Source organism: Esox lucius, chromosome 11, assembly GCF_011004845.1.
Source record: "Esox lucius isolate fEsoLuc1 chromosome 11, fEsoLuc1.pri, whole genome shotgun sequence".
NCBI lineage: Eukaryota > Metazoa > Chordata > Actinopteri > Esociformes > Esocidae > Esox > Esox lucius.
In genome coordinates this window covers 51,275,316-51,300,908 of record NC_047579.1, presented here as the reverse complement: position 1 = coordinate 51,300,908, position 25,593 = coordinate 51,275,316, and the positions used below count along the sequence as shown (strand labels likewise).

The window sequence follows — 25,593 nt, the reverse complement described above, 5'->3', positions numbered from 1 at the left end:
GGATGTATTTGTGTAGCTGTGTGATGTATGTGACATTGTATACAGCATCTGAAGTTATCTAACTATTTGTAGCTTCTAGGTTTGATTGTTCTGAAGATACAGAATAACTACCTAACTAGGCTATCTAATTTGTAAAAGTAGATTTAAATGTAATTAGCTACTTAACTGTAGTAAGCTGCATTAAAATGGGCATTGATATGCTAAACAGCTAGCTTACTATAAGATTACTGTAGCCTGCTAATGCATGAGTTCAATTTCTATAAAGAAAACAATGTGCATAATGTAGCCTACTAGGTCACCTTGTAGACAATGTCCACCATCCATCCATCATCATCCATCATCCACCCTTCATCATCCACCATCCATCTGCCACCCATCCATCCATCCACCATTATCCACCACTCACCTATCCACCTTCATCCACCACCCATTATCCATCCACCCACCATTCACCTATCCACCTTCATACATCATCTATCCATCCATCCACCATCATCCATCACCCACCATTCACCTATCCACCTTCATCCACCCACCATCATCCATCAACCCCCCCATACATATATCCACCTTCATCCACCATCTATCATCCATCTACCACCACCCACCACTCATTCATCTATCATCCATCCCCCATCCTTCCACTGTCCATCCACTCAGTCCTTCCCTCCCTTCCCCCTTTCAGTCAGTCAGTGCATAATGTAGCCAACTAGGTCACCTTGTAGACAATGTCCACCATCCATCCCCCATAAACCACCCTCCATCCACCATTCATCCTCCATCCAACCAACATCATCCACCATCCATCTGCCACCCATCCATCCATCCACCATTATCCACCACCCACCATTCACCTTTCCACCTTCATACACCACCCATCATCCATCCACCCACCATCATCCATCACCCACCATTCACCTATCCACCTTCATCCACCATCCATCCATCCACAATCATCCAACACCCACCATTCACCTATCCACCTTCATCCATCCATCCACCATCACCCACCATTCACCTATCCACCCTCATCCATCATCCATCCACCCCCCCATACATCTATCCACCTTAATCCACCATCCATCATCCATCTACCACCACCCACCACTTGTTCATCTATCATCCATTCCCCATCCTTCCACTGTCCATCCACTCAGTCCTTTCGTCCCTTCCCCCTTTCAGTCAGCATCAAAGTATTGTCCCTGGGGCCAACTGCCTGTTGAAGTGGAATAAAACAACCACTGTCTTTGTGTCTGTGTGTGTGTGTGTATGTGTGTTTTTGTGTTCTGAGCTTCGGTACCAGCTCATTCAAATAGAATACCAAAGATGGTCACACATGCATATACAAACACATAACAACCACCTGGATGCACTCACTCAACAAAATTATTTCCATGTCAGTCCAACAACACAAATCTGTGTGGGGATGTTGAATGAAGACAAAAAAAGTTATATACCTAAAGGAATTTGATATTTTTTCTAATAAACTTTAAACCCATATCATTTTAACAAAAAAAACCATTGTTTTACATTGATTTTTTTTGTTGGCAAAATCATCCAAATGTAAAACAAATATCAACATTGAACTAAAGTCCCCAGTAGACATGAACACAGACACACACACACACACACACACACACACACACACTTTGATAAGAATTTGAGTACACACACTCATGATGAGAGCAGTAGGGCAGGGAGAGAGGAGGACGAAATAGAGGAGAGTTAACATTTAGGGACAACAGAGGAAATATATCACCATAACTATCACAGAGGGGAGAGAGGGAGGAGAGGAGATGAGAAAAGAGGGAGGAAATTAGGAGAAAGTTGAGTGATGAGGAGAGAAGGAAAAAGAAAGACGAGTAGACGGGCGGATGAATAAGGGAAGAAGCAGGAAGGAGATGAGGAAATATAAATTGAGACAGTTAGGAAGGTGAGAAAGAGGAAAAGCAAAATGATTCAAAGATCAGCACCCAGTTTTCTTTATTACCTGCATTCTGTTTTACTGTATGCTGCCCCCTAGCGGATATGCTGCTCTGCCGACCAGAATAAGATTGTGCTTTAATGAAATAAAAAAAAGTATATTTCTGGTATGAAATTTGAAATATATTGATGTAAACCATTTTGGATCTACAGTTGCTTGGTGTATTGCTTTACACCTATCCGAAATATATAACGCGCCTGCAGTATATTATTGAGTGCAGCCCGGTGAAGCCCCACTTTCCTCCCATAATCCTCTCCGTCCATTTTAAGTCCCAAAATCCACTGCGGTCAGTCTACTGCAAGCAAGATGGCGGACAAAATAGGTAATGCTGCTGTCTGTATTTAAAATGTAACTTGTCGTTTATTTTTCAGGACATCGTCCATATCAGCATTTAAACCCCATTTACACCCACGGGATTGTATGTTTTTATATATGTAAGAGAAGTGTGGAGTTAGGTGCTATTCTTAAGTTTGAAGGCCGCTGTGAGTCCACGGTTAGAGTCAAGTCAAGGACTTTGCTGTCATGGTCATTTAAACAGCCTAGCTACGATATAAACCATGATTTGACTATTTTGCATGAAAAAACTATTTTGACTCTGTCCTTGCAGGTTGTACATTCAACCAATTTTTACTACATATGTGTACATTATTAGTAAAGACTACAAGCGGCCTAGTTGTAAAGAGGGGTAATGTATGTACTAGGATACGCCACTGCTTGGCATGCAAGTAATTTATCAGAGGCTCGTAACGAAAGCGATGTTGAGTAGGATACGTTGTTTTTCATTGATTTTAGTTATTGCCCTCCGTGGGAATCTAATCCACAACGCCGGCGTTGCTAGCTTAGCGCTTTACCAACGGAGATACACGTTTATCGCTAGTTAGTTCTCAACGCTAGCAGCCTGGTTAATGAACGTTGACCTTACCTTGCATTTTGAGGTAATTGACGTTCATGTGTGTAAATGTCAAGTAGTGCTCACTCATCTGTCACAAATGTATGGGAGAGAGGATTGTGGCTGTGAGAGTGAGAGAGGTTTTATATTGTAAAAATGTGTGCATTAAAATGCGTGTGCGCTCCCCAGTTCCTGTGGCGGAGAAGCGTCTGGTAGACGTCAAGCTGGGAGAGCTGGGCTCGTGGCTGGGCACCCGGGACTTCACCCCCAACGGAATTCTGGCTAGCATCCGCAAGGGTAAGACTTGAGCCCCCCTCCTTCATTGGAGTAGGTGTAAAGTTAGACAGGTGAAAGGTAATGACTAACCTGCAGAGGGGACCTTTACATCACTGAGCCTGTTCATAACAAGAAGTGCAGCGACACACTCGGGGCCTAATACTTGCATGCTGTCTCTTCCAGGCCACGACAGATATTACAACAAGTACATCAACGTGAGGAAGGGCGGTATTGGAGGCGTTGCCATGCTTCTGGCCGGATATGTGGCCCTCAGCTACGTGTGGGAGTTCGAGCACCTCAGTGAGTACACGTTGGAAGGTTCACGCTCCAAGCGTCCTCTCGAATCTTCAAAACCCATTGGAAGAGAGATTCAGAGGGGAGGGACTCTGGCTGTCTCATCCTGTGGGTTTTCTGAGAGACGAGGGTTGTGGAATTATCTTCCTGTGCACAATCAGTGTGTTCAGATTCCCCGCCTGTCTCTGGAAGTGCACGCTTTCACTCTGCTTCACTGTGAAGGGAGTTTGCAGTGAGTTCCTCACATCAGTCCGGTCCTTAAAAATGTGAGGCGTGGTAACGTGCACCTCAGGAAGATTGGTAGGGAATCAGTGGTTTTACAATCTTCGTAGATGTCTTTTTCCCCAATGTTGTTTTCGCTGTAATAGAACCTTTTGTGTTTTGAAGTAGATAAGCGTTATTTTACTAAGTTCTGTAAAATGGCATTAGTGGTGTGAGCGATGTAACCGGGTTACACTGCTCTCACTGAGTGCTGCATGCTTAGAGACAGTCCAAAAATGAGTTGATTTATGAACCTAAACAAATCTTAAATATGTCATAATTCTAATCTCAGAGCTGACATTGAAAAACCCTGTTCAGTCCCTAAGCAAGATGCTCCCAATTACTAAACCAGCTTCTGTGTCCTCTCTTCCTGTCGTCACAGAACATGACCGCTGGAGGAAGTACCACTGAGGCCTGGTCCTGAGCCCTAGCTGTCTTGCTTTGTTCTGTATAAAACCACCATTGTGACCAAGAATAAATGAAATAAAACTACTTGTAACATTTAACACTGGTTGCCGTTCTGTGGGAAGGTTATCTCAGCCTGCTTTACACCATGTGGTTTTAGTTTTCTGATCAGTTTCTAGTTCGTCAGCTACACCAAGGAAAACGCATCAATTGACTTGGTACATTGTAAAATGTTACATATTAAATACATTATTTATTATTAGGCTACCCCCATGACCCTGATGTTACTCTATAAATACAGCTGGAATAAGTCTAGCCCTGCTTTGAATACATTTAAATTTACTATACAAATACATTTGTTGCATTTAAAACCATATCACTCATATGAACAGTTGGTCCGCCGGCCAGAAAACCGATCAAGCTAGCCTGGAGTAGACCCCACCCAGTCTATTGGACACAGATGAAACTACCCTGAGGTAAAAAGTTGTTTTAACCCCCATATGCGGAATGGTATTTAGACCCCTCCAACACCACTTCCCCCAGTGTTTGGTCTCCCAACCAGGACCGACCCAGCTTTGAATCAATGGCGGAAGGATGCAGCGTAACCTCCTATAACTAGAACCAGGTTTTATTTTATTTAAAACATTTTAGAAAAAGCTGAACATGTTCATAATATACAAATACAAAACTATCCCACCACCTCTTAAGTCCAAAATGGTGACAAACTGTTGTGTTTCAGGTCATAAAGGTTGATTGATTCCAGTAAAATTGTATTTTGGGTGAAGGGTTAAGAGAAGGCCTCACACTTCCCATTCACTTACATTTGGAGATCTGTGTAAATTGGATGGAAAAAGCATTATGGTACATATTTCGTACCTACATAAAACTTGAGGCAGAGATCAGCGCAACATGACGTGCAACATCATATCCAGGATTTACACTTGAAGGAATCTGACAGAATTCAACAAATACTGCTTCCAACTACTTAAAGGACAAGATTATCCAATATCTATTTTGGCAGTCGTCAGCTTGCTAGCACTTGCTGTTTTGTCAAAACTATTAAAAAGCAAGTTATCAACCATCTGATACTCAAGTGAAAAGATTAGCCAACAAGTGCAATATATGCCAAATAACAGCCTGACATACTCAAGGGCACTATCAGACAGGTATTATGACCATGAATGACATTTGCATCAGACATCAAACCACCTATGAACGTGGTATGAAATACCCGACTGCTGAAGTAAATTTCAACCAGATGGGAATGAGAGAAAACTGCCAGTGTAAATGAGGTTGAAGGGATGGATGCACCACCAGACGTATTTGATCAAAGTAATCATCAGGTTCATCGTTATGACAACAGTAAGCAGAATCCCCATCCAGATACAAAGATGATATTTATTTTCCCGACAACCCGTCATTCACACAACAGCTGAGGACCTAGACACCACCAGCTTGGTCTCATCACTGCGGTTTGTCCACCAGGCTCTCATCAACACCAGGGAAACTGTCTGTCTTCCAGGCTGTCTGCCGGTGCAGTCAGGGAAACATTCTGCCTGTCTGTCTCTTTCCGTACGGTCCATGTGTTCCAGAGGTCATCAGAAAATAACTTTGAAACCATATTCAAAATAGCATCTTGACAGTCCACAGAAGGTCTGTTCTGTTCTCGTCGCCTTGTCTTCTGCCTGAATGGGTCGATCCACAGGGTGAGAGGGTGTGTGTATGTGTGTGGAACAGGGTGAGAGGGGGTGTGTGTGTGTATCACTGTCCGCTGAGGAAGGCCAGATGTCCTTTGGTGCATTTGTTGGCATAGTGCCCCTTCTCCCCACACTAGAGAGACAGAGACCCGTGTTAGAAACACACCACCAGGAAGCAACACAGACACATTAAAAGAAATGCACTTTTCCATCCTAGCTAAGCGTTGTATCTAGTTAAAATACTTACATGACTTCACTTAGTATACATGAATTTGCTGTGTGGTAGTATATTTACAACTTACTAGAAGTTGCACTGGATACTATAACCAACACGACAAAATAAAGTAAAATGCATTTGGGTGTAGAGAGGAGGACAACCCGGGACCAGATAGTGAAGCCGTTTTCCTCACTCACTGCTACAAGCTTCACAGCCAACTGGATTGAACTATTATGCGATCATTTGTGATGTTCCATTTATTTAGTTTTTTTATTCTGGCTGTCTGCACACACCACCTGTTCATGAAATAACTCTCTCTCTACCTCTATATATCTATTTTATTAACCTGCTTGTTCATTAAAAAACGTAGGCAGGCTTTGCTTCATTTGACTTGAGAAGAACATGTAATGAAGTGCAGGCAGACTATTCTCCAGGTCATCATCCTAAAGATGTCATTGCATACATTTTAAGTCCATTGCAGGCTTTAATCAACCAACGTAGTCAGGAAGACGAGCGTTGTAGGACTGCCAGTAGCTAGCAGCCAAGTCACACATCTGTCAACAGGCATCTGGAACAGGCTAGTGAACCAATAATTATTAAAAGGGTCTAATTAATACCACCTGGTGAGATCAGCACCTATTGTGCACCAGGTTGTGGGGAAGACCGTTTTTGCTGAAAGAACGGTAGGTTGGTTCCCCTCTAGGTTTCTTCCTAAATTTCAGCCTCTCTTAGTAGAGTTTTTCACTACCCACTGTGCTTCAACATTGTTGTTGTTTGCTCCTTGGGGTTTCAGGCTGGGTGTTTTGTAAATGCACTTTGTGACAACTGCGGAAGTAAAAACGGCTTTACAAATAAATGTAAAGGGTTGATTGGACTCAAACCAATGCTGTTGCAGCACATGGAGACAGCTTGGACCACCCGAGTAGCCTCTGCCACGACTCACAGGTCATCAGATTTATTTTAAATGCTCTTTAAAGTGTCAGAATTAAGTTTTTTGCCAGCATTGCCAATAGGTGGGAAGGGCAAGTTGGCCTAGTATTGGATGTGCCCATTTACCTTATAGCAGGTGACCTGATCCAGAGGGCGTGGTCCTCTGCTGCCTATTGCAATGTTGTTGTGGTGCTGATGCATGCTGGGACCAGAGGTGTACGGCTGACGCTGGTGGTGCCCGCCCCCTCCGCCTGGATTGGTCAGCTGGATGAGTGACAGGGATGAGCGGCCAAGTGAAGGCACCGGCTGGGACGCGAACAGGAACAGAAGAGAGGTTAAGGTAATGAGTGTGTGTGAGAGAGAGAGCGTGTGAGTGCCCATGTGTTGGTGTATGTTAGTGTAGGTTAGTGAGTGTGTTGGTGTAGGTTAGTGAGTGTGTTGGTGTAGGTTAGTGAGTGTGTTACCCTACCTTCTGATGGTTCTGTACCTGTTGTGGTAGAGGTGGCTGTTCAGTGGCCCCCATTGGCAGCTCAAACCGTGGGCTGCAAGAAACATCACATGACAGGTCACATGACATTCTACAATCTTTTTTATTAACATATTTGCAGAACATTGACATTCTACAATCTCTTGGAAATGTGAATATCCTCTATGACTTGTGTCAGTAGTTCCACTGGTGATCTAACCCAAGACACCTGACTTGATCCGGTCATCATCAGTTTTTAGTGATTCATTTGAATCAGCGCTGCTACCGCTGTCAAAGGTAGTTAACTTAGTAGGGCTAGAGAAACAGGTATCGTCGCTGGTGTAAAGTAGGGTTCTACCTAGAGAACAGGGTATCGTCCCTGGTGTAAACTAGGGCTCTACCTAGAGAACAGGGTATCGTCGCTGGTGTAAACTAGGGCTCTACCTAGAGAAACAGGGTATCGTCGCTGGTGTAAACTAGGGCTCTACCTAGAGAACAGGGTATCGTCGCTGTTGTAAACTAGGGCTCTACCTAGAGAAACAGGGTATCGTCGCTGGTGTAAACTAGGGCTCTACCTAAAGAACAGGGTATCGTCGCTGGTGTAAACTAGGGTTCTACCTAGAGAACAGGGTATCGTCGCTGGTGTAAAGTAGGGTTCTACATAGAGAACAAGGTGTCATTTGATATGCTGATGTAATGGTGAAAAACAATTGGAGCAATGTGAAGAGAACTCACTGCATGAATTTACAGGTCCGTCCCTCTGGACAGAAACCAACTAAGTAGTTGACACATATCACTCTTCTGGTGTGGCGGTGTCTGCAGTCTGGACCTGGGGAGTGGAGAGAGGGGGAGGTCAACAAGACATACCATGTTGACACAGAGCCAGCTGGGTGTTGTTGAGGTCATGACCCATCATGCAGAACTAATAGAATTTTATCCGAAAGGACTTCTGATGTTCAGGCCGGCAAAGGTGATCAGACAAAGACTTGCTGATTTTTTTTACCACTTATTTGACCAGTTAAAATTGCTATGAACAGATTATTTTTTACAGCAATGACCCAGGAGCTATTAGGTTTAACGGTCTTGCTCAGGGACAGAACTGTCGGCACGGAGATTAGAACCAGCAACCTTCACTTACTGACACAACAATATTGGGACTAGGTTATCCTGTCCGCCCAAAGCTTTTTAAACAGCCAATCGGAACAGTGCGTTTCATTTTTGTAGTGGAGCAGCGTGTGTGTGTGTGTGTGGGCGGGCGGTGTATGTAGGACGTACCATGCTTGCAGAAGCCTCTGTCATACCATGGACAGTCTTTGATCTTTGACTCTGGATCGATGTGCAGGAACGGACACTCTTTGTTGCTGCATTCCCCTGGGGAAACACCACACACACAGGCCGTCAGATGCTACAGCTGGGGTACAGTACTTGGAGTAAAAATAGGATTATATGAAAAAATTCCCGATTTCTGCTGAGGATTTCACTGCCTCGTACCCCCGCATCTAGTTTGTTTTGACCTACCAAACTTGGAGTAGAAGTAGCACTCGGGCATCTTTGTCATGTCATACTCGTGTAGGAACTCGCATTGGTCACCCTTTTTACAGAGTCCTCTCAGCCAGTGTTTACAAACCACCGTCTTCTCCCCACTGATGTGACGAAACGGACACATGCCACCTAAACACAGACAGGGTCAGTTGGTCTCACACACACACACGGAGAGATTGCCTACTACTCAAATGTATTGTCTTACCTTTAATACAGGCTGCTCTCATGAAGAACTCACAAACTGCAGCTCCCGACTCTGCAATCAGACAGAGGACGTTTGTTATTCTAACTGAAGTTTCAATACACAAAAGCAACAATAAAGTTGTTGTCACAACTTAACTCTGTAGTTGTAACTTTGCGAGTTTGTCTGAACATTGGACGGGTTCCTATGGGAGTTGCTAAACAGAAAAACTATTTATGAAGTCATTGTCAAAGTAGATTGACGGTTTAGTTTGTTAGCCAGCCAACTCAAAACATTAGCTTCTTACTGTCCATCCCGGGGAAGGGGAGGGGTTGTGCCCCGAGTTGCTGCTCCACCGCGATCTCCAGATCGAACTTGATGTGGTCAACAGTGGCAATCAGGTCCTGCATTTTGACCGTCCGACTGCGCTCCAACCAGGCAGAAACAAGCTAGCTAGCTCAGCTAGCAAGACTAACGGAAATTCGCTATCAGCTAACCTGTGAAATCGCGCTAGCTAGCTAGCTAATCAATCTGCCATAACGGGGGTCGGCAGATTGTATGGCTGGCTAGTTAGCTAAATGTATATCTAAATGTGACTAAATCAACGGAGGAAACGATCGTTAAGGAGTGCGTTTATCTTGTTGACCTGCCTGCCTGCTTGTTTCTTCTGCCTCTAAACGCGCGCCGACTGAACCCTAACCTTTGACCTCGGGGTCGAAAGCCCGAGTAGTAGAATCCGAAAATTTCGAGAAATAGCTCTAGTTAAACCACGAAAGCGCCCGGATAATTATTTATAATAAGTCAACAAATGAAACGATAGGCCTGATCGTGACTCTCAAAATACGTGTAATGTGTAAATTATTTTCAATTATTTAGGCCTGAACTAAGTTCGCTTTCAAAGGACCTGTGAAGCTCGACCACTCTAGCATCTGCTAATAAGCCTAATTTCATTGTCCATAGCGCGCATGACGTGTACCCTGGCGTATTCTGTGGTGTGTTCAATATGAAAAACTGTTTTACACAGAAAGAAGCGAACCAAGAATTCTGAATGAGGGACAGCACAGCGAAGGCATCTGGAAACACAAGGATTCGAGAGACCAGAGCGGGTGTTAGGGTTTCACGTTAATGGGAAAACTAAAAAACGTACTTATTAGTTTCCCTAAAATATATGAATGAAAACATAGAATTCAGCAAATGTATTATGTCAGTGTTTCCCAATCCTGGTCCTGGGGAACCCCAAGCGGTAAACATTTTGTTTTTTTGATGTTATAGGTATATGGACATGGGTTTGGGAAACTTTTATTTCGACATTTTTGTAAAACTACACAAGCATCAGGGTTGCCACTTGTTCTGTGAAAATAGGGAATTGACTCATATTTTACAGAAAGAACAAAGGTTCCATTTCTAAATGATACCTTCCATATTTGACCACTTGAGGGATCAAATACAGTTTTATGTAAAATGCTACGTTTGCATAAACCTCACAAAATTAGAATATCATCAAAAAGTTGATTTAATTCAGTAATTCCATTTAAAAAGTGAAACTTCTATTTTATATTCATTCATTACACACAGACTGATATATTTCAAATGTTTATTTCATTTAATTGTGATGATTATAACTGACAACTAATGAAAATCCCAAATTCAGTATCTCTGAAAATTAGAATATTACTTAAAACCAATACAAAAAAATGATTTTTAGAAATGTTGGCCAACTGAAAAGTATGAACATGAAAAGTATGAGCATGTACAGCACTCAATACTTAGTTGGGGCTCCTTTTGCCTGAATTACTGCAGCAATGCGGTGTGGCATGGAGTCGATCAGTCTGTGCCACTGCTCAGGTGTTATGAGAGCCCAGGTTGCTCTGATAGTGGCCTTCAGCTCTTCTGTATTGTTGGGTCTGGCGTATTGCATCTTCCTCTTCACAATACCCCATAGATTTTCTATAGGGTTAAGGTCAGGTGAGTTTTCTGGCCAATTAAGAACAGGGATACCATGGTCCTTAAACCAGGTACTGGTAGCTTTGGCACTGTGTGCAGGTGCCAAGTCCTGTTGGAAAATGAAATCTGCATCTCCATAAAGTTGGTCAGCAGCAGGAAGCAAAAAGTGGTCAAAAATTTCTTGGTAGACGGCTGCGTTGACCTTGGACCTCAGAAAACACAGTGAACCAACACCAGCAGATGACATGGCAACCCAAACCATCACTGACTGTGGAAACTTTACACTGGACTTCAAGCAACATGGATTCTGTGCCTCTCCTCTCTTCCTCCAGACTCTGGGACCTTGATTTCCAAAGGAAATGCAAAATGTTCCTTTCATCAGAGAACAGCAGCAGTCCAGTCCTTTTTGTCTTTATCCCAGGCGAGATGCTTCTGACGCTGTGTCTTTTTTCAAGAGTGGCTTGACACAAGGAATGTGACAGCTGAAACCCATGTCTTGCATATGTCTGTGCGTGGTGGTTCTTGAATCACTGACTCCAGCTGCAGTCCACTCTTTGTGAATCTCCCCCACATTTTTGAATGGGTTTTGTTTCACAATCCTCTCCAGGGTGCGGTTATCCCTATTGCTTGTACACTTTTTTCTACCACATCTTTTACTTCCCTTCGCCTCTCTATTAATGTGCTTGGACACAGAGTTCTGTGAACAGCCAGCCTCTTTAGCTATGACCTTTTGTGTCTTGCCCTCCTTGTGCAAGGTGTCAATGGTCGTCTTTTGGACAGCTGTCAAGTCAGCAGTCTTCCCCATGATTGTGTTGCCTACAGAACTAGACTGAGAGACCATTTAAAGACCTTTGCAGGTGTTTTGGGTTAATTAGCTGATTAGAGTGTGGCACCAGGTGTCTTCAATATTGAACCTTTTCACAATATTCTAATTTTCTGAGATACTGAATTTGGGATTTTCATTATAATCATCAAAATTAAAATAAATAAACACTTGAAATATATCAGTCTGTGTGGAATTACTGAAATGAATCAACTTTTTCAAATTTCTAATTTTATGACCAGCACCTGTATGTTTGGGGTCAAAAGGTTGGGGTCACTTAGAAATGTCAATTCTTTCAAAAGAAAAGCACATTTCTGTCCATTAAAAGAACATAAAATTGATCAGAAATACAGTGTAGACATTGATAAAGTTGTAAATGACTATTGTAGCTGGAAACGGACGGTTTTCAATGGCATATCTACAGAGGCCCATTATCAGCAACCATCAATCCTGTGTTCCAATGGCATGTTGTGTTTGCTAATCCAAGTTTAGCAATTTAAAAGTCTAATTGATCATTAGAAAACCCTTTTGCAATTATCTTGGCACAGCTGAAAAGTGTTGTGCTGATTAAAGAAGCAATAAAACTGTCCTTTCAGCAACTTTGGGTTCGATTGCAGGCTCAAAATAACTTTCTTCTGAAACCCTCTGATCGCATCCCTATTGAGTTGTTGTGGGAGCAGCTTGACTGTATGGTATGTAAGTGCCCATCAAACCAATCCAACCTGTGGGAGGTACTTCTGCAACCTTGGGGTGAAATCTCCTCAACAAGGGCTCTACAAAGATTACCTCAACAAATTGATTACTAGTATGCCAAAGGTATGCAAGGTTGTAATAGCTGCAAATAGACGATTCTTATACAAAAGCAAAATTTGAAGGACACTTAATTCAATTAAAAAGTCCTTATTTCTAACATTGTCAATTACTATTGTCCCTATTAATTTTGCTATAATTCCTATTCAAACTAATTTCATGTATGTATTCATGGAAAACCAGGAAAATTCAAAGTGAACCCAAACTTTTGAACGGTATTGTATGTTTTGGTAGTGCATTGTAATGCAACTTAGAAAATGTAATATCATATATAGATTTACATATAATATACCACATATTCCCATGAGACCCCATTGATTTGATGTTTTACTATTGTAAATGTATTGTTGAGATTTTAAATGCACTTAAAATACAAAATAATCCATTATATGATTTGATTTGTGTATTTGTATTTTAACTTTCATCACAAAATTAATACTGTATCAAATCTTATGTAGCATGTACAAATAGTTTGCAACACACATGTACAAATGTAGCATGTTTCAGAGTTCATTCTTGTATTACTGCTGTAAATATAATATTCTGACATTTCCTGTTATTTTTATATTCTTTAACTGTGTGTTTATTGAACATTGTTAATGTTATTGAACATTCTGTTGCATTTTGGGCCTGGACACTGCATCAGGCAGCCATATATACTGGTTCTACTATCTGTTGGTTCTGGGTTTGTGACCAATTACATTAGATTTGATCACCATGCATAGCTAAGGCAGAAGTATGTTTAGAGAGAACAGGTTGTCCCATAGTAACTTTCTTTAAGAACTTCACTGCCGTAATTTCATTCTGACATGTACAAAACCATTAAATATATCTCTCCATCCTCACACCACCACATAGTACAGAAAAACAGTGACATATTCCTTTCATAACATCTCTTTAAAAAATAGTTTAGATATCTCTTCTTCAGTCCGTGGGGGCGAAAAGTAAATAAATAAAATCTTTGTCATTAAGTATCACTTGAGAGAGAGAGCGCTGACACCCCTGGATGCCGTCGCTGCCGCCTCTTTAGCTGTGGAAACAGAAACACATGTAACTAGCAAACTAATCACCATAATATATTTTGAGTGGTACAGAAACACATGTAACTAGCAAACTAATCACCATAATATATTTTGAGTGGTACAGAAACACATGTAACTAGCAAACTAATCACCATAATATATTTTGAGTGGTACAGAAACACATACACGTACTTCAGGGGTTTTCAGAGCAAAGGCAAAATTCTCTTGGCGGTACACTTACTGAAAAAGGTTGGGAAACACTGAACTATACAATAATGCATTTGAAGGCCAAAGGGGTCTTGAGCCTAACTGGAAGCCCTGCCTTCCAGCTGATATAATTCTGGAATTAAGCCCGTTGGAACACTGAATACAGTGGCACGCCGCCCCCCCGCCCTCCTCACCTTTCCTCTCCTCTTCCTTCTTACGCGCCGCATCCTCCCTCTGTTTTCTGACGATTGCCAGCCTGGCCAGATCTGCTTTGGCCTGGTCAGTCTTTCCTGCCAGGTGCATCTTCATGTAGCGCTCCTTAGCCTTCTGCTTCTCTATCTCTTCTCTAGGGACAACGCAAAACTGGAGGTCATTGGGTCTGCCATGATCCTGCAGCGCCCCCTTAGCTTTCTGGAACACCTGAGTGTGTGTTTGTGTGAGTGTGTGTGAGAATGTGTTACCTCTCTCTCCTTGACAGTGCTCTGGGTTCCTCAAGTTGAATCTCTGTCACCTTCTTGTTCTTTTGAGCCACTCTGTTGGGGTTCTCAATGTCTATCAACCCCTCCACTCCTTTCCTCTTCTGATATCACACAAACACAAACCATTTCAAGAGATTTTCCGGACAAAAACAGAGTATAGCATGTATAATAACATTTAGCAATCTATAATGGAGGCATTTTTGGCAGAACAATAGTAAACAGATCCTTGTTCAGGTAACTGCTGGCTGTAACATGGCACTGCCTTCAAATTTAAACAAACATACTGAGAGGAATTTATTATGATATTTCAGGAAGGAAAATGTGTTGGTAGTGAGGAGCACCCTGCTCAGTGACACTGTGTGGTAAGGACAGGCCACTTCCTTTTGATCAGATACGTGTATATAAAGAGGCTCTAAATGTATTCAACCCCCTAGACTTTTCCACATTTTGTGTAACAACATGAATTCAAAATGGATTTAATTAAGAGTTTCTGTCACTTATCAACACAATAAGTCCATCATGTCAAATGGAAAAATTATATATTTTGTATATATTTTCATTTCATAATATAACACAATAAAATGTGAAAATGTCCAAGGGAGGAAATACTTCTGATAGCCATTGTTTGTATCGAAGCCAAAAGCGTAACGTTTTGTGTACGTGTTTTGTATGTGTGTTTGTACCTGTGATCCATCTTCATCGTCACTGTCTTCTGATCCTGACCCTGGAAGCTTCTCGCCCTCGGCGTCATTCAGAGATGCTCCTGCCTCCTCTTCCTGCAACTTACACACACACACACATAATAAACACACCAGGTTGGTACCCACATAACAGTTCTCGGTTACGGAACACAGCTGTCTATTTATCCAACAAGCGATATGAAATTGATGATTGGTTACAGACACTTCAAAAAGTAAGGACTATAGTTTGAGATATAAACGAAACAGACAAATTCATGGCTATGTTTAGGCATTAACCGACCGGTTAAAATGAGGCCTTATGATGTCATTAAAACAAAATTAAATAACCACAAATAGGACCAGGCTTAAGTAGTGTGGTTGCTTGCTACAGGGGTTATGGACAGGGTCAGCAGCTGTGAACCATAAGCTTTGGTTTACACTCATGTTTTTAAATAATTACTGCAATTAGAGGAGTAAAAAGTAATATGATGTCATACATGTGGCATTCAGTGTCATATACCACGGCTATCAGCCAATTAGGTAGCACCCACGTCATATGTTTATATTATTAATCACCCCACCTTCTTCCTCTCTTTCTCAGCTTTCATCTGAGCATCAATCTCTTCTGGGTTGTTGAACGTCCGCATGCGACCCTTATGACCCCCTTTCTTGCCTGGAAAAGACAAGGGACGCTCATACAAAACACACACAATCACAACAGATGTGGACAATGGATGGACAGGCCTTCACAGAACCTCCGTGTAAAAACGTATATTCTCTTCTTAAACACGAAAGCACTCCTTTCTTGAAAAGTTCCCTAAAGACAGAACGTTTTATTCAAATTAATTTTAATTGACTTTAACAGGTAATCTGAGACTAGAAACTTCAGGTTGGTCCTCCAATGTATCCTTTTAATAAAAAAAAAATACATAGAGAATAAATCCACCACCATCACAGCCGAGTTATCTTTAACGCCTACTGTTTAGATGTCGCGTGCCATGTCACATGTATTTCATTGTTCAGAATGACACTATGTTATTTGGTGCATTTGATGAATAAAATACTTTGTCTTCACATATCCTTGTCCACGCATGTGTCATCATAGCTGGATTTGTTGAGCAACGAAGCAAGGAAAAAGTCAGTGGATGTGTTTAATAAAAGTTGTTTTTATTAAAGGGATACATTGGAAGAAGACCCTGAAGAATCTGTCTGCACAGGACAAACTTTAGTCAAGGTAAGCTTTTTCAGAATCCATTTTTTTTAAAGTATCAACTTTAGGTAAACAAATGTTATGCCAAACAAATTCCGCAAACATTAATCACAAACCAACACAAACGAGAATGGAATATTCAACTATAGGTGGAGCCGTGATGATAACCAATCTGCTTAGTCTTTTTTCTCTAGTGCATTCAGAAACAGTGGTACAACTCACTGAGCTCCCAAAACAAAAAACCGGGTCGCACAACCAATTATTGCGTCGCATGTGCTACCAAATTGTTAGCACTTTAAAGTCCTGGGCACAGCATCGTGCAAGAGAAGGCAAAGCAACCACACACCCCCTAACAGCTGTTCGTTACAGAAGTTAATGAGTTGCTAACTGGGAGGCTATTTTATAGTTTATACACAACACACCACGGTTAATCTCGCCTGTTCTTACCTCCTTTGGGCATTTTGACGTCTAAAACTGTAAATATATAGTGAGAAACTACAGAACAAATACCCAAAAAAAAACAACAAACACGAATGACAGGCTGAGCACAGACACAGCATATAGACCCTCCCCTATGCATAGCTCTTAGTCGTTCAGCAAACTTGCCTGCATTAAATAAATTAATAACGAGAGTTTGCTTTATTTTCTGAATTATAAAAACGTATATAGGCAAAACAACACATATATATTTACACAAGGAACGTCAGAATACCATATTTTGTCAAATTAAAATCCGAGTGGACATAAATAATTTGCTACATGTTTGGGCACTTTCTTTGGTAACTAACCTGATGCAATGTAAAAGCTCCGAGAGCAACACATCTATTTTAGGTTCAGTATAAAGTACAACAGCGCAGAATTGTGTCAATTGATTGTTTTAATTCGTATGTAACAAAATAATTCAATTGTAGGCGATTGATACATAAAACATGAGGCCAATACATAGTTGTTTAATTCGGGGAGAATGACCGGTGTCTTATGCGACAATCGGCCAAAGCCTAAGGACCTCTCCATGCCGTGACGTAAATAAGAGAAGACAGGCAGGCCTACAAACGGGCCGAACACAAACATCAGGTAGAGGATAGGATATAGATTTAGTTGTCAATAATCCGTTTTTGAAGCAAACGCTATGCCGAAAGTGAAGAGGAGCAGGAAGCCGCCCCCAGATGGCTGGGAATTGATTGAACCTACACTGGACGAATTGGACCAGAAAATGCGAGAAGGTAAGTTAGCTAGACAGAAATGACTGTTATCTACAGTAGCTATTTTACTCCGTACCAAGCGAGGCTGTGTTTACAACAAAAACCTTTTCCTGTAAGTAACCTTAGTGTTGTATGCATATTTCCTGTTTTGTGTTAGTCAACTGATTAATAATAATAAACAAATAAATAGAAAACAATGTTAATATTAGTTAGTTAGGTACGTACCTACCAAGCTACACAGAGTAGGCATATCCGCTAGCCGACGTCGTGTATTTAACTTTACGGTTGGTCTGTTGTTTTCAGATGTAGACTAACAGGGAAATGCTTACTAAGGGATCATTCAACAAAAAAAGAGAGGGGTGGGGGGGGGGGGGGTTAAAAAGATACTGCTACTCCGGACTGCCGTTGAGGTCCTCGATGGCAGGGAGTTTGACCCGGGTGATAAAGTCTGCTGTTTGTATCACCCTTTCAAGCCGAGCTCGTCGATGGCAGATTCTCAAATATGCTACTTGTATAATGAGCTGTGATTTGTTATCAACTTCCAGCCGAGACGGAGCCTCACGAGGGCAAGAGGAAGGTTGAGTCTCTGTGGCCGATTTTCAGACTGCATCATCAGAGGAGCCGATACATCTTTGACTTGTTCTACAAGAGGAAGGCAATCAGCAGAGGTACTGTCCCAGTTCACACTAATACATCACAGACCGTTGGTTTGATTGGAGTGAGCTGAGATCATAATATGTGAGCTGGATGGATAGCTGCCCCTATATCATTTTATAAACCCTGTCTGCTCTGTATGTGCTCGCCACTCACATTTTACTCTATATAAACTAATTGGTCAAATTTTACTTCAAGAGTTTTACCAACGCAGTATTTTTTATCTATTGACCTTTTACCCAACTTTTCTACACCGGGAGTCTTTTTGGACATGATTAACGGAACTACTCACCCCTGAACACCCGACGCTAAGTATCATTCAAATGCCTTATCACTGTAATTGTTGTAGCTACAACACGGAGGAGAACTATCCTCTTCAGGTAAAGATAGCAGAGTTAGAGGCTCGGGTTCAGACGCAAATGTCAGGCAAGGATTATGTTAGTGTAGAAATGAGAAACTGCGTCTGTGCAAAAGACTCTGCACTTACCAGGTCTCTGTAACAAAAAAAGAAATAAAGTAGGCTGACCTACTTTTTTAAAGTTGATCGCAAAATCTGCCGTTTTGCGTAACTCTGCTGTAAAGGAATGCTTCCGTAGTACAGATTTTGTTTTAGAAATTTGGTCTGAAATTTAGCTCAGTTTTTAGGTATACAGTGTCTTTTGCTACAACTGTGCTAACATATGACCGTAGTGGGGTAACATATGACCGTAGTGGGGTAACATATGACCGTAGTGGGGTAACATATGACCGTAGTGGGGTAACATATGACCGTAGTGGGGTAACATATGACCGTAGTGGGGTAACAGACTACCAACTGAACAATTGACTAGGATCTGCCTTGTTTTGAAATAGATTCCTACATTAGTTCAGCGTTGATTTGGATATGGTTAGAGTATGGTTCCAGTATGGTTCCAGTTATTTCTAATGGCTGGTAACATTAGATTTCTGGTTGGAATACAATTGGCAGTACAGGGCTGTTATTGACTGACAAACGATCCTTGCTGCTTTTTGTAATTTCACTGCCATGTGTCTGTGCAGAGCTCTATGACTACTGCACACGGGAGGGTTATGCCGATAAGAACCTGATCGCCAAGTGGAAGAAGCAAGGATACGAGAACCTGTGCTGCCTTCGCTGCATCCAGACACGAGACACCAACTTTGGAACCAACTGCATCTGTAGAGTCCCCAAGAGCAAGCTGGAGGTGGTGAGTAGTGCAGCATTATAACACTACTACAACATTATAACACTACTACAACATTATAACACTACTACAACATTATAACATTGCTTCAAAGCTATTACAAATCACTGCTACACCACAACATATAACTGCAACTTAACATGGCTACAGTAATAAGTATTACTGCTTCGCTATACTATAACATGAGTACAGCAGTATAACACTGCTTTAATGTTGTCTGTGGGTGTCTCTCTCTCTCTGTGGGTGTCTCTCTCTCTCTGTGTGTGTCTCTCTCTCTGTGTGTCTCTCTCTCTCTGTGCGTCCAGGGGAGGATAATAGAGTGCACCCACTGTGGCTGTCGAGGTTGCTCCGGCTGAATCAGTTGCTCGTGTTTGGATCGTCTACTGGCCCGGGGTCTTCTGATCTGGATCGTTTTGTCTGGCCTGGCTTGTTCTGCGCTGGTTCAATTAGTCAGGTCTTTTGTATGGGAGATCAGGGCTCATCTACTCCACTTGTGTGCTTCAAGATCCTGGAGAGTTGTCGCCTCCATAAAGAGGGATAGAGGTCTCATTTTTGTTTGTGTCATTCTTTTCAGCTTGTGCATCACCGCTGAGTCCGTCTCAGTGTTCAATTTTTAAATTTCGACATTATTTGTGGGGCGAGTAGTCTTGACAACCCGGTTACTAGTTGGTACCACAAGACCGACCGGGTCGTCAGGTGAGATCAGCCAATTATGTTGGATGTCCCACCCAGTTGAAAACATTCAAATGTATTCAGCGGTGATGCCTATGCTGTCATGTTTTCTCCTTGTTATGACCTCTAACCACCTCTATGGTTCGATTCCAAATACCCCCAAGGACTAGCTGGACGGGCTACCATTCCAGCTGTTAGTTTAGTAAGCCGTGTTGGTCATTATAAAGTGCTGTTGTACCTCATTTACAATGAAGAGGGCTTGGGTGGATGGGGGGTGTTGCTTTTTTGAACATGTAATTGCTTTGAACCTGATGACACATCTTGTTTTATTTGTACTTCATTTTAATAAAACTGTTGTACTAAACTGTCTGTTTCTGAAGCTGGATGTTTGACGTGTCTGTTGATGAGGTGGTTATCCTCAGTCAGGTCTGACCTACTAAACACACCCAATCGGAACTGGGCACCGGTTGAAATGTGTACGATACGCCTGGACTGTACTGAAATTGCTAAAATACGTCTGGATTATACTGAAATTTGGTGCAATACAGCTGGAATGTACTGAAATGGGGCTGGGCTGGGACTGAAATGGTTCGCCATACTTATTTTAAGCCAACAGTAGGGGGTGCTCTCCATAGAGTAATAGGGACTTGGAAATCCCACCTGTTGGATGTTTATCTGTGTTAAAAATAAATCCGTGAGCAAAACGTAAATAACAGGATCAGTACCCAATATTACACAATTAACCATGGTCACTACAATATTGTTTGAGGTTTTTAAAAAAAACGTTTGTACAATTGTACAATTCTATATTATAACTCCGCATACACACACAAAGCAAGACTTTGTACACGGCATAATAAACAATGATTTAGTGATTGTTTTGATTAACAATTTTTTTTAATTGTTTTATTCCAGTTCCGGTGTAAATAGTTAAATGTAGGTTTTCTTTAGCCAACAGTAATTTGTTTATAATATGCATTGTATAAAACCAAAAATTATTATAAATACAGTGCCTATGGAAAGTCAACTCCCCCTTGTGTCAGTGCTTCAGAATTTCATGTATTTAAAGTAAGATTTTCCACTTGCCTACACAGATCAACACTATACTGTGAATATATGTTTTTGTACATTTCCTAATACGGTAGGAAGATTTGTTTATAAACAGACTAGCAACCCACTACTCTGCTCAGGCTAGCTAGTTTAGACGAGGGGGATACTTTAAGTTACTGTACAAAGTGACTGGCCACACCTTGAAGAATGACATCGTGATTTTCAGGCCACAAGGTAAGCACCCCGATGACGTTATGAGATGTTTCAGATTCTAGTAAAGCGGTAATGTAAGTACAAAAACGTGATTTGTTGGGCTGTGGAAGGTGAAAGTGAGATCATGAATGCTTTTTTGAAGATAATTGAAATAGCTATCAGAAACGAGTAAATATTACAGATTTTACCTTTGAGTGATCAGTTTCGCTAAGGGCGCTATTCAGTGAAATGTATTTTCTAAGCCCTTTTTTCGTCAACAATTGACTCAAACTGCTTGTGCAGATAAGGACAATGTAAAAACCTAGAAGAGCCTAGATAGAAACCCAGAGATGAGCTGGACTCGGAGGGGTAGCCTGATCTTTCTGTGCGGGGTGGACATTATAAGAGTACAATCTCTGCAGTCTGTAAGTTCAGCCTTACAGGCAGTGGAAAGACAGAAACTGCATTCATTATAAACATTGTGTGTTTGTCGGCTCAATTGGTAACAACCTTCCATTTCTGCATACACTGTAAAACTATTTTATGAACATAAACAAGAATCCATTCCCAATAATTACACCTTTAGTTCAACAAGGAAGACAGACTGAGACCAAGGTCTCTCCTACAGCTGGGCCCTGTGTATACATGTTTACACATACAGTTTAGGTTAAATTATTACAAAGTACAGACAAAACAAGACATTACATAAAACAGAAAAAACTAAACGATCACAGAAATGTTATTCCCCTGATAGCACAGAACTTGTGTTACCCAAAGCAGTTACAAGCAACACAAAAATCCTCCAAAGAATGTTTTAAATGGGCAAGGGGGACAAGAGTCCCCAGTTTTAATAGCTTGTTTTCTGTAACAGTTTTTCAGCGTTTCAGAACGCTGAATGATTTCTAACATTTTGCTGTATCTGCTGCAATGCTGGATCATTATGTCTGTATTTTGTTTTCCTAAGCCAGATACCTCTGTGTGGAGGGAGGACGAAGGCAGGACCACTGTCTCTAAGATGAGTTTCTCTGGGGAAGGTGACACTCACAGCAGAACAGAGAGGTGGGAGCGTTAAGAGAGCGAATGCCCGTATGCACGCCTGTGAGGGGTATCCTTAATTTCACTTGTGAAATTTAGATTTAGTGCATTGCTCAAGGGCATAATTAGAGTTTTCCCATCGTCCTGGGAATCGAAACCAGCTTAACCTGCCATAAAATCATCACCACTTGGTTACCTGCCACACCGTCAACAACATTAGGTTACCTGTCGTACCGTCAACAACATTAGGTTACCTGTCGTACCGTCAACAACATTAGGTTACCTGTCGTACCGTCAACAACATTACGTTACCTGTCGTACCGTCAACAACATTAGGTAACCTGTCGTACCGTCAACAACATTAGGTTACCTGTCGTACCGTCAACAACATTAGGTTACCTGTCGTACCGTCAACAACATTAGGTTACCTGTCGTACCGTCAACAACATTAGGTTACCTGTCGTACCGTCAACAACATTACGTTACCTGTCGTACCGTCAACAACATTAGGTAACCTGTCGTACCGTCAACAACATTAGGTTACCTGTCGTACCGTCAACAACATTAGGTTACCTGTCGTACCGTCAACAACATTAGTTGTGTGTGTGTGTGTTAATACTTAATCATGGTGTTTTATTCCTACAGTGTGGACCAAGTTGGAGATATCCAGTTGAAATCAGGTTTTAAGAAATGTGAGTGATGTGGAATAACTAATCATACACTGTTGAACTGAATAATGAGCACAATAACATAAACTGCTAAGAAATATAATTGAAAGAATAACTGTTGAGCTGAAACAGCCGGGGCTTGGAGGACCTGAAGATTCAGAATCTAATCCCAGATATTCAGTTTTTCTCACAGAAAATAGATACAAATATTTGTCTAATATTGAATACAAAACCGGTAAATGGAGTCCTGTCGCCATAGGTCCAATTATGAAGAGGAAATTCTAATATTCTTTAATGGTGATTTGAGAAGTAAAGGGATTCATAAAAGCAATGTTTGGGCTCCAGTCAGACATAAGCCAATTAGTGATGACTCCATAAGTAGCTGGAGAACAATTTCTATTGATATAATGTGATGCCATATTTGATATTGTCCCATTATTCCCCATTAGATGCCTGTGATCTCCTACTGGACCCGAACACGGCCAACAGAACCCTCTCTCTCTCCGAGGGGAACCGGAAGGTGACAAAGGTGAAAGAGGAGCTGTCATATCCGGATCATCCAGATCGATTTGACTTCTGCAGACAGGTTTTGTGTGAAGAGGGTCTGACCGGGCGCTGTTTCTGGGAGGTGGAGTGGAGTGGTGAAGGGGCTGATGTAGCTGTGACATACAAAGGAATCAACAGGAGTGGAGAGGGAGATGACTGTGATCTTGGATTCAATGACAAGTCCTGGAGTGTGCACTGCTCGGATGACAGTTACCACGCCTGGCACAACGACAGGAGCACGGATATACCTGACCCCTCCTCCACCCACTCCAACAGAGTAGGAGTGTATCTGGACTGGCCGGCCGGCATTCTGTCCTTCTACAGTGTCTCCTCTGACAAACTAACCCACATACACACATTCCACTCTACATTCACTGAGCCCCTCTACCCAGCATTTGGGCTTTGGGCAACTGGCTCCTTGGTTTCTCTGTGTGAGGTAGAATAAAAAGTGTATTTGTACTGACAACAAACATATTGATATTGAAAGAAAAATATCAACCCAAAAGTATTGTGATCAAAAATATATATAGCAAATAAAATGTGAGAACAAATTGATTGAAAATGAATGCAAACGACAATGGCGCTCAAAAATATTCCCCCCCTTTATTTTCTGATTGATATTTGTAATTACTTTAGAACAATTTGCAGATTTTATTTTTCATTTTGATATTCAGAAATTTTGGGGGTTGATTAGTGGCAAAACCTAATTAAATCCAGTTTGATTTTATGGTGGGACAATTAAATGTGGAAAAGGCCAAAGGCGAGAATACGTTTTTCAGGGAAATCATTTTAATTGTTGACACTTTTGGCTCCAGCTTTTTCTCTATCTTTGCTTACTCTACTGTGGCTTTTGTTCTTGATTTCTTTTTATGCAGTTTCAAAGTTTTGACACAACTGTTTTGTGTGGGTGGGTTTAGAGTGAGTTCGAAATGATACATCTTCAGTGGTCAACCAGCCGGGCAGCCTCAATCAACGTTCCAGTTTGTTTTTGTCCTTGGCTACCTTAATATTGAAAAAGATGTACCATAACCGTGGCTCCCTGAGAGAACAATTTAACAACACAGTTTATAATATACCGTTGTCAAATTCAACAGAACATACAGACAGATCCTAGATAAAAAGCTGCTTCAGAGTGAGTTCACTTCCCAACAGGAGCCCAGTCGCGTCGGGACCAGTCTGTGTGGGTTCACTTCCCAACAGGAGCCCAGTCGTGTCGGGATCAGTCTGTGTGGGTTCACTTCCCAACAGGAGCCCAGTCGCGTCAGGACCAGTCTGTGTGGGTTCACTTCCCAACAGGAGCCCAGTCGCGTCGGGACCAGTCTGTGTGGGTTCACTTCCCAACAGGAGCCCAGTTGGGTCGGGACCAGTCTGTGTGGGTTCACTTCCCAACAGGAGCCCAGTCGCGTCGGGACCAGTGTGTGTGGGTTCACTTCCCAACAGGAGCCCAGTCGCGTCGGGACCAGTCTGTGTGGATTCACTTCCCAACAGGAGCCCAGTCGTGTCGGGACCAGTCTGTGTGGGTTCACTTCCCAACAGGAGCCCAGTCGTGTCGGGACCAGTCTGTGTGGGTTCACTTCCCAACAGGAGCCCAGTCGTGTCGGGGCCACTCTGTGAGGGGGCCAGTCTGTGAGTGGCCCAGCTAGAGGCCAGACTCGAACTCTTGGACTTGGGAGAAGATTTGTCTTCCAGCAGGACAATGACTGCAAACAAAGCCACACTAGATTGTCTTAAAAACAGAAAGGTCAATTTCATGTAGTGGCCCAGTCAAAGCCTAGACCTCAATCCAATTGAGAATGTGTAGAAAGAGCTAATAACCGCTGTTCACCAAAGCTCCATCCAACTTGATGGAGCTTGAGAAATTCTGCAAAATATGGCAAAAGCAACTGTATCCAAATCTGCAAGACTTATCCAAATAGACTCATGGCTTTAATTGCTCCAAAAGCACCTCTACCAAATATTGACTGAAGTGGCTGAACATATGTAATAAATTATTTTCTGTTTTGTATTTTCAATTAACTTTGACAAACACAAAAGTTTTAATCATGTTTCCTTTTA

General features: G+C 41.9%; 5 protein-coding genes across 11 annotated transcripts; 3 read left to right on the top strand and 2 right to left on the bottom strand.

Annotated features, from left to right (window-relative positions):
• Positions 1–2,210: 2,210 nt before the first annotated feature.
• On the top strand, positions 2,211–4,210 carry atp5mf (ATP synthase membrane subunit f). Its single transcript, XM_010905282.2, has 4 exons — positions 2,211–2,306; positions 3,063–3,170; positions 3,333–3,449; positions 4,087–4,210. The coding sequence occupies exons 1-4, from the start codon at positions 2,291–2,293 to the stop codon at positions 4,113–4,115; spliced, it is 270 nt and encodes an 89-aa protein (XP_010903584.1). The 5' UTR covers positions 2,211–2,290; the 3' UTR covers positions 4,116–4,210.
• Positions 4,211–5,487: 1,277 nt separating this feature from the next.
• On the bottom strand, positions 5,488–10,008 carry cpsf4 (cleavage and polyadenylation specific factor 4). Of its 2 annotated transcripts, none has more exons than XM_010905284.4 (8): positions 9,450–10,008; positions 9,167–9,217; positions 8,938–9,090; positions 8,695–8,790; positions 8,155–8,248; positions 7,441–7,495; positions 7,080–7,259; positions 5,488–5,939 (listed from the first exon to the last, which is right to left on the bottom strand). In XM_010905284.4, the coding sequence occupies exons 1-8, from the start codon at positions 9,550–9,552 to the stop codon at positions 5,871–5,873; spliced, it is 801 nt and encodes a 266-aa protein (XP_010903586.1). In that variant the 5' UTR covers positions 9,553–10,008; the 3' UTR covers positions 5,488–5,870. The 2 variants fall into 2 exon arrangements, with proteins under 2 accessions (XP_010903586.1, XP_010903585.1); XM_010905283.4 differs by having other exon boundaries at positions 7,423–7,495; positions 9,450–10,006.
• A 3,267-nt stretch (positions 10,009–13,275) lies between these two features.
• On the bottom strand, positions 13,276–17,821 carry pdap1b (pdgfa associated protein 1b). 4 transcript variants are annotated; one of them, XM_029122997.2, is made up of 6 exons: positions 17,749–17,821; positions 15,689–15,780; positions 15,111–15,209; positions 14,410–14,528; positions 14,143–14,294; positions 13,276–13,749 (listed from the first exon to the last, which is right to left on the bottom strand). In XM_029122997.2, the coding sequence occupies exons 2-6, from the start codon at positions 15,752–15,754 to the stop codon at positions 13,694–13,696; spliced, it is 492 nt and encodes a 163-aa protein (XP_028978830.2). In that variant the 5' UTR covers positions 15,755–15,780; positions 17,749–17,821; the 3' UTR covers positions 13,276–13,693.
• On the top strand, positions 17,273–19,967 carry bud31 (BUD31 homolog). The gene is made up of 4 exons (XM_010905286.5): positions 17,273–17,540; positions 18,065–18,187; positions 19,212–19,378; positions 19,681–19,967. Exons 1-4 carry the CDS (start codon positions 17,447–17,449, stop codon positions 19,729–19,731), a joined length of 435 nt encoding a protein of 144 aa, XP_010903588.1. The 5' UTR covers positions 17,273–17,446; the 3' UTR covers positions 19,732–19,967.
• Positions 19,968–21,103: 1,136 nt separating this feature from the next.
• LOC105031076 (tripartite motif containing 16 like) lies at positions 21,104–25,530 on the top strand. 3 transcript variants are annotated; one of them, XM_010905291.5, is made up of 4 exons: positions 21,104–21,331; positions 22,258–22,348; positions 22,970–23,016; positions 23,442–25,530. In XM_010905291.5, exons 2-4 carry the CDS (start codon positions 22,305–22,307, stop codon positions 23,981–23,983), a joined length of 633 nt encoding a protein of 210 aa, XP_010903593.1. In that variant the 5' UTR covers positions 21,104–21,331; positions 22,258–22,304; the 3' UTR covers positions 23,984–25,530. The 3 variants fall into 3 exon arrangements, with proteins under 3 accessions (XP_010903593.1, XP_010903592.1, XP_010903594.1); XM_010905290.5 differs by having other exon boundaries at positions 22,254–22,348; positions 23,442–25,529; XM_010905292.5 differs by lacking the exon at positions 21,104–21,331 and adding an exon at positions 21,339–21,384.
• The last annotated feature ends 63 nt before the right edge of the window (positions 25,531–25,593 follow it).

Coding starts and splice junctions, on each gene's coding strand:
- pdap1b (XM_034294908.1), bottom strand. CDS start 17,769: ATGCCTACTCTGTGTAGCTTGGTAG. Junction 15,210..15,688: donor CTGAGAAAGAGAGGAAGAAG/GTGGGGTGATTA, acceptor TGTGTGTGTAAG/TTGCAGGAAGAGGAGGCAGG. Junction 13,750..14,142: donor GAAGGAAGAGGAGAGGAAAG/GTGAGGAGGGCG, acceptor CTGTTTCCACAG/CTAAAGAGGCGGCAGCGACG.
- bud31 (XM_010905286.5), top strand. CDS start 17,447: ATGCCGAAAGTGAAGAGGAGCAGGAAGCCGCCCCCAGATGGCTGGGAA. Junction 17,541..18,064: donor GGACCAGAAAATGCGAGAAG/GTAAGTTAGCTA, acceptor ATCAACTTCCAG/CCGAGACGGAGCCTCACGAG. Junction 19,379..19,680: donor CCAAGAGCAAGCTGGAGGTG/GTGAGTAGTGCA, acceptor CTGTGCGTCCAG/GGGAGGATAATAGAGTGCAC.
- cpsf4 (XM_010905283.4), bottom strand. CDS start 9,552: ATGCAGGACCTGATTGCCACTGTTGACCACATCAAGTTCGATCTGGAG. Junction 9,218..9,449: donor CCCCTTCCCCGGGATGGACA/GTAAGAAGCTAA, acceptor GTCTGATTGCAG/AGTCGGGAGCTGCAGTTTGT. Junction 8,249..8,694: donor CAGAGGCTTCTGCAAGCATG/GTACGTCCTACA, acceptor TCCACTCCCCAG/GTCCAGACTGCAGACACCGC.
- atp5mf (XM_010905282.2), top strand. Junction 3,171..3,332: donor TCTGGCTAGCATCCGCAAGG/GTAAGACTTGAG, acceptor TGTCTCTTCCAG/GCCACGACAGATATTACAAC. Junction 3,450..4,086: donor GTGGGAGTTCGAGCACCTCA/GTGAGTACACGT, acceptor CTGTCGTCACAG/AACATGACCGCTGGAGGAAG.
- LOC105031076 (XM_010905291.5), top strand. CDS start 22,305: ATGAGTTTCTCTGGGGAAGGTGACACTCACAGCAGAACAGAGAG. Junction 22,349..22,969: donor ACTCACAGCAGAACAGAGAG/GTGGGAGCGTTA, acceptor TTATTCCTACAG/TGTGGACCAAGTTGGAGATA. Junction 23,017..23,441: donor GAAATCAGGTTTTAAGAAAT/GTGAGTGATGTG, acceptor ATTCCCCATTAG/ATGCCTGTGATCTCCTACTG.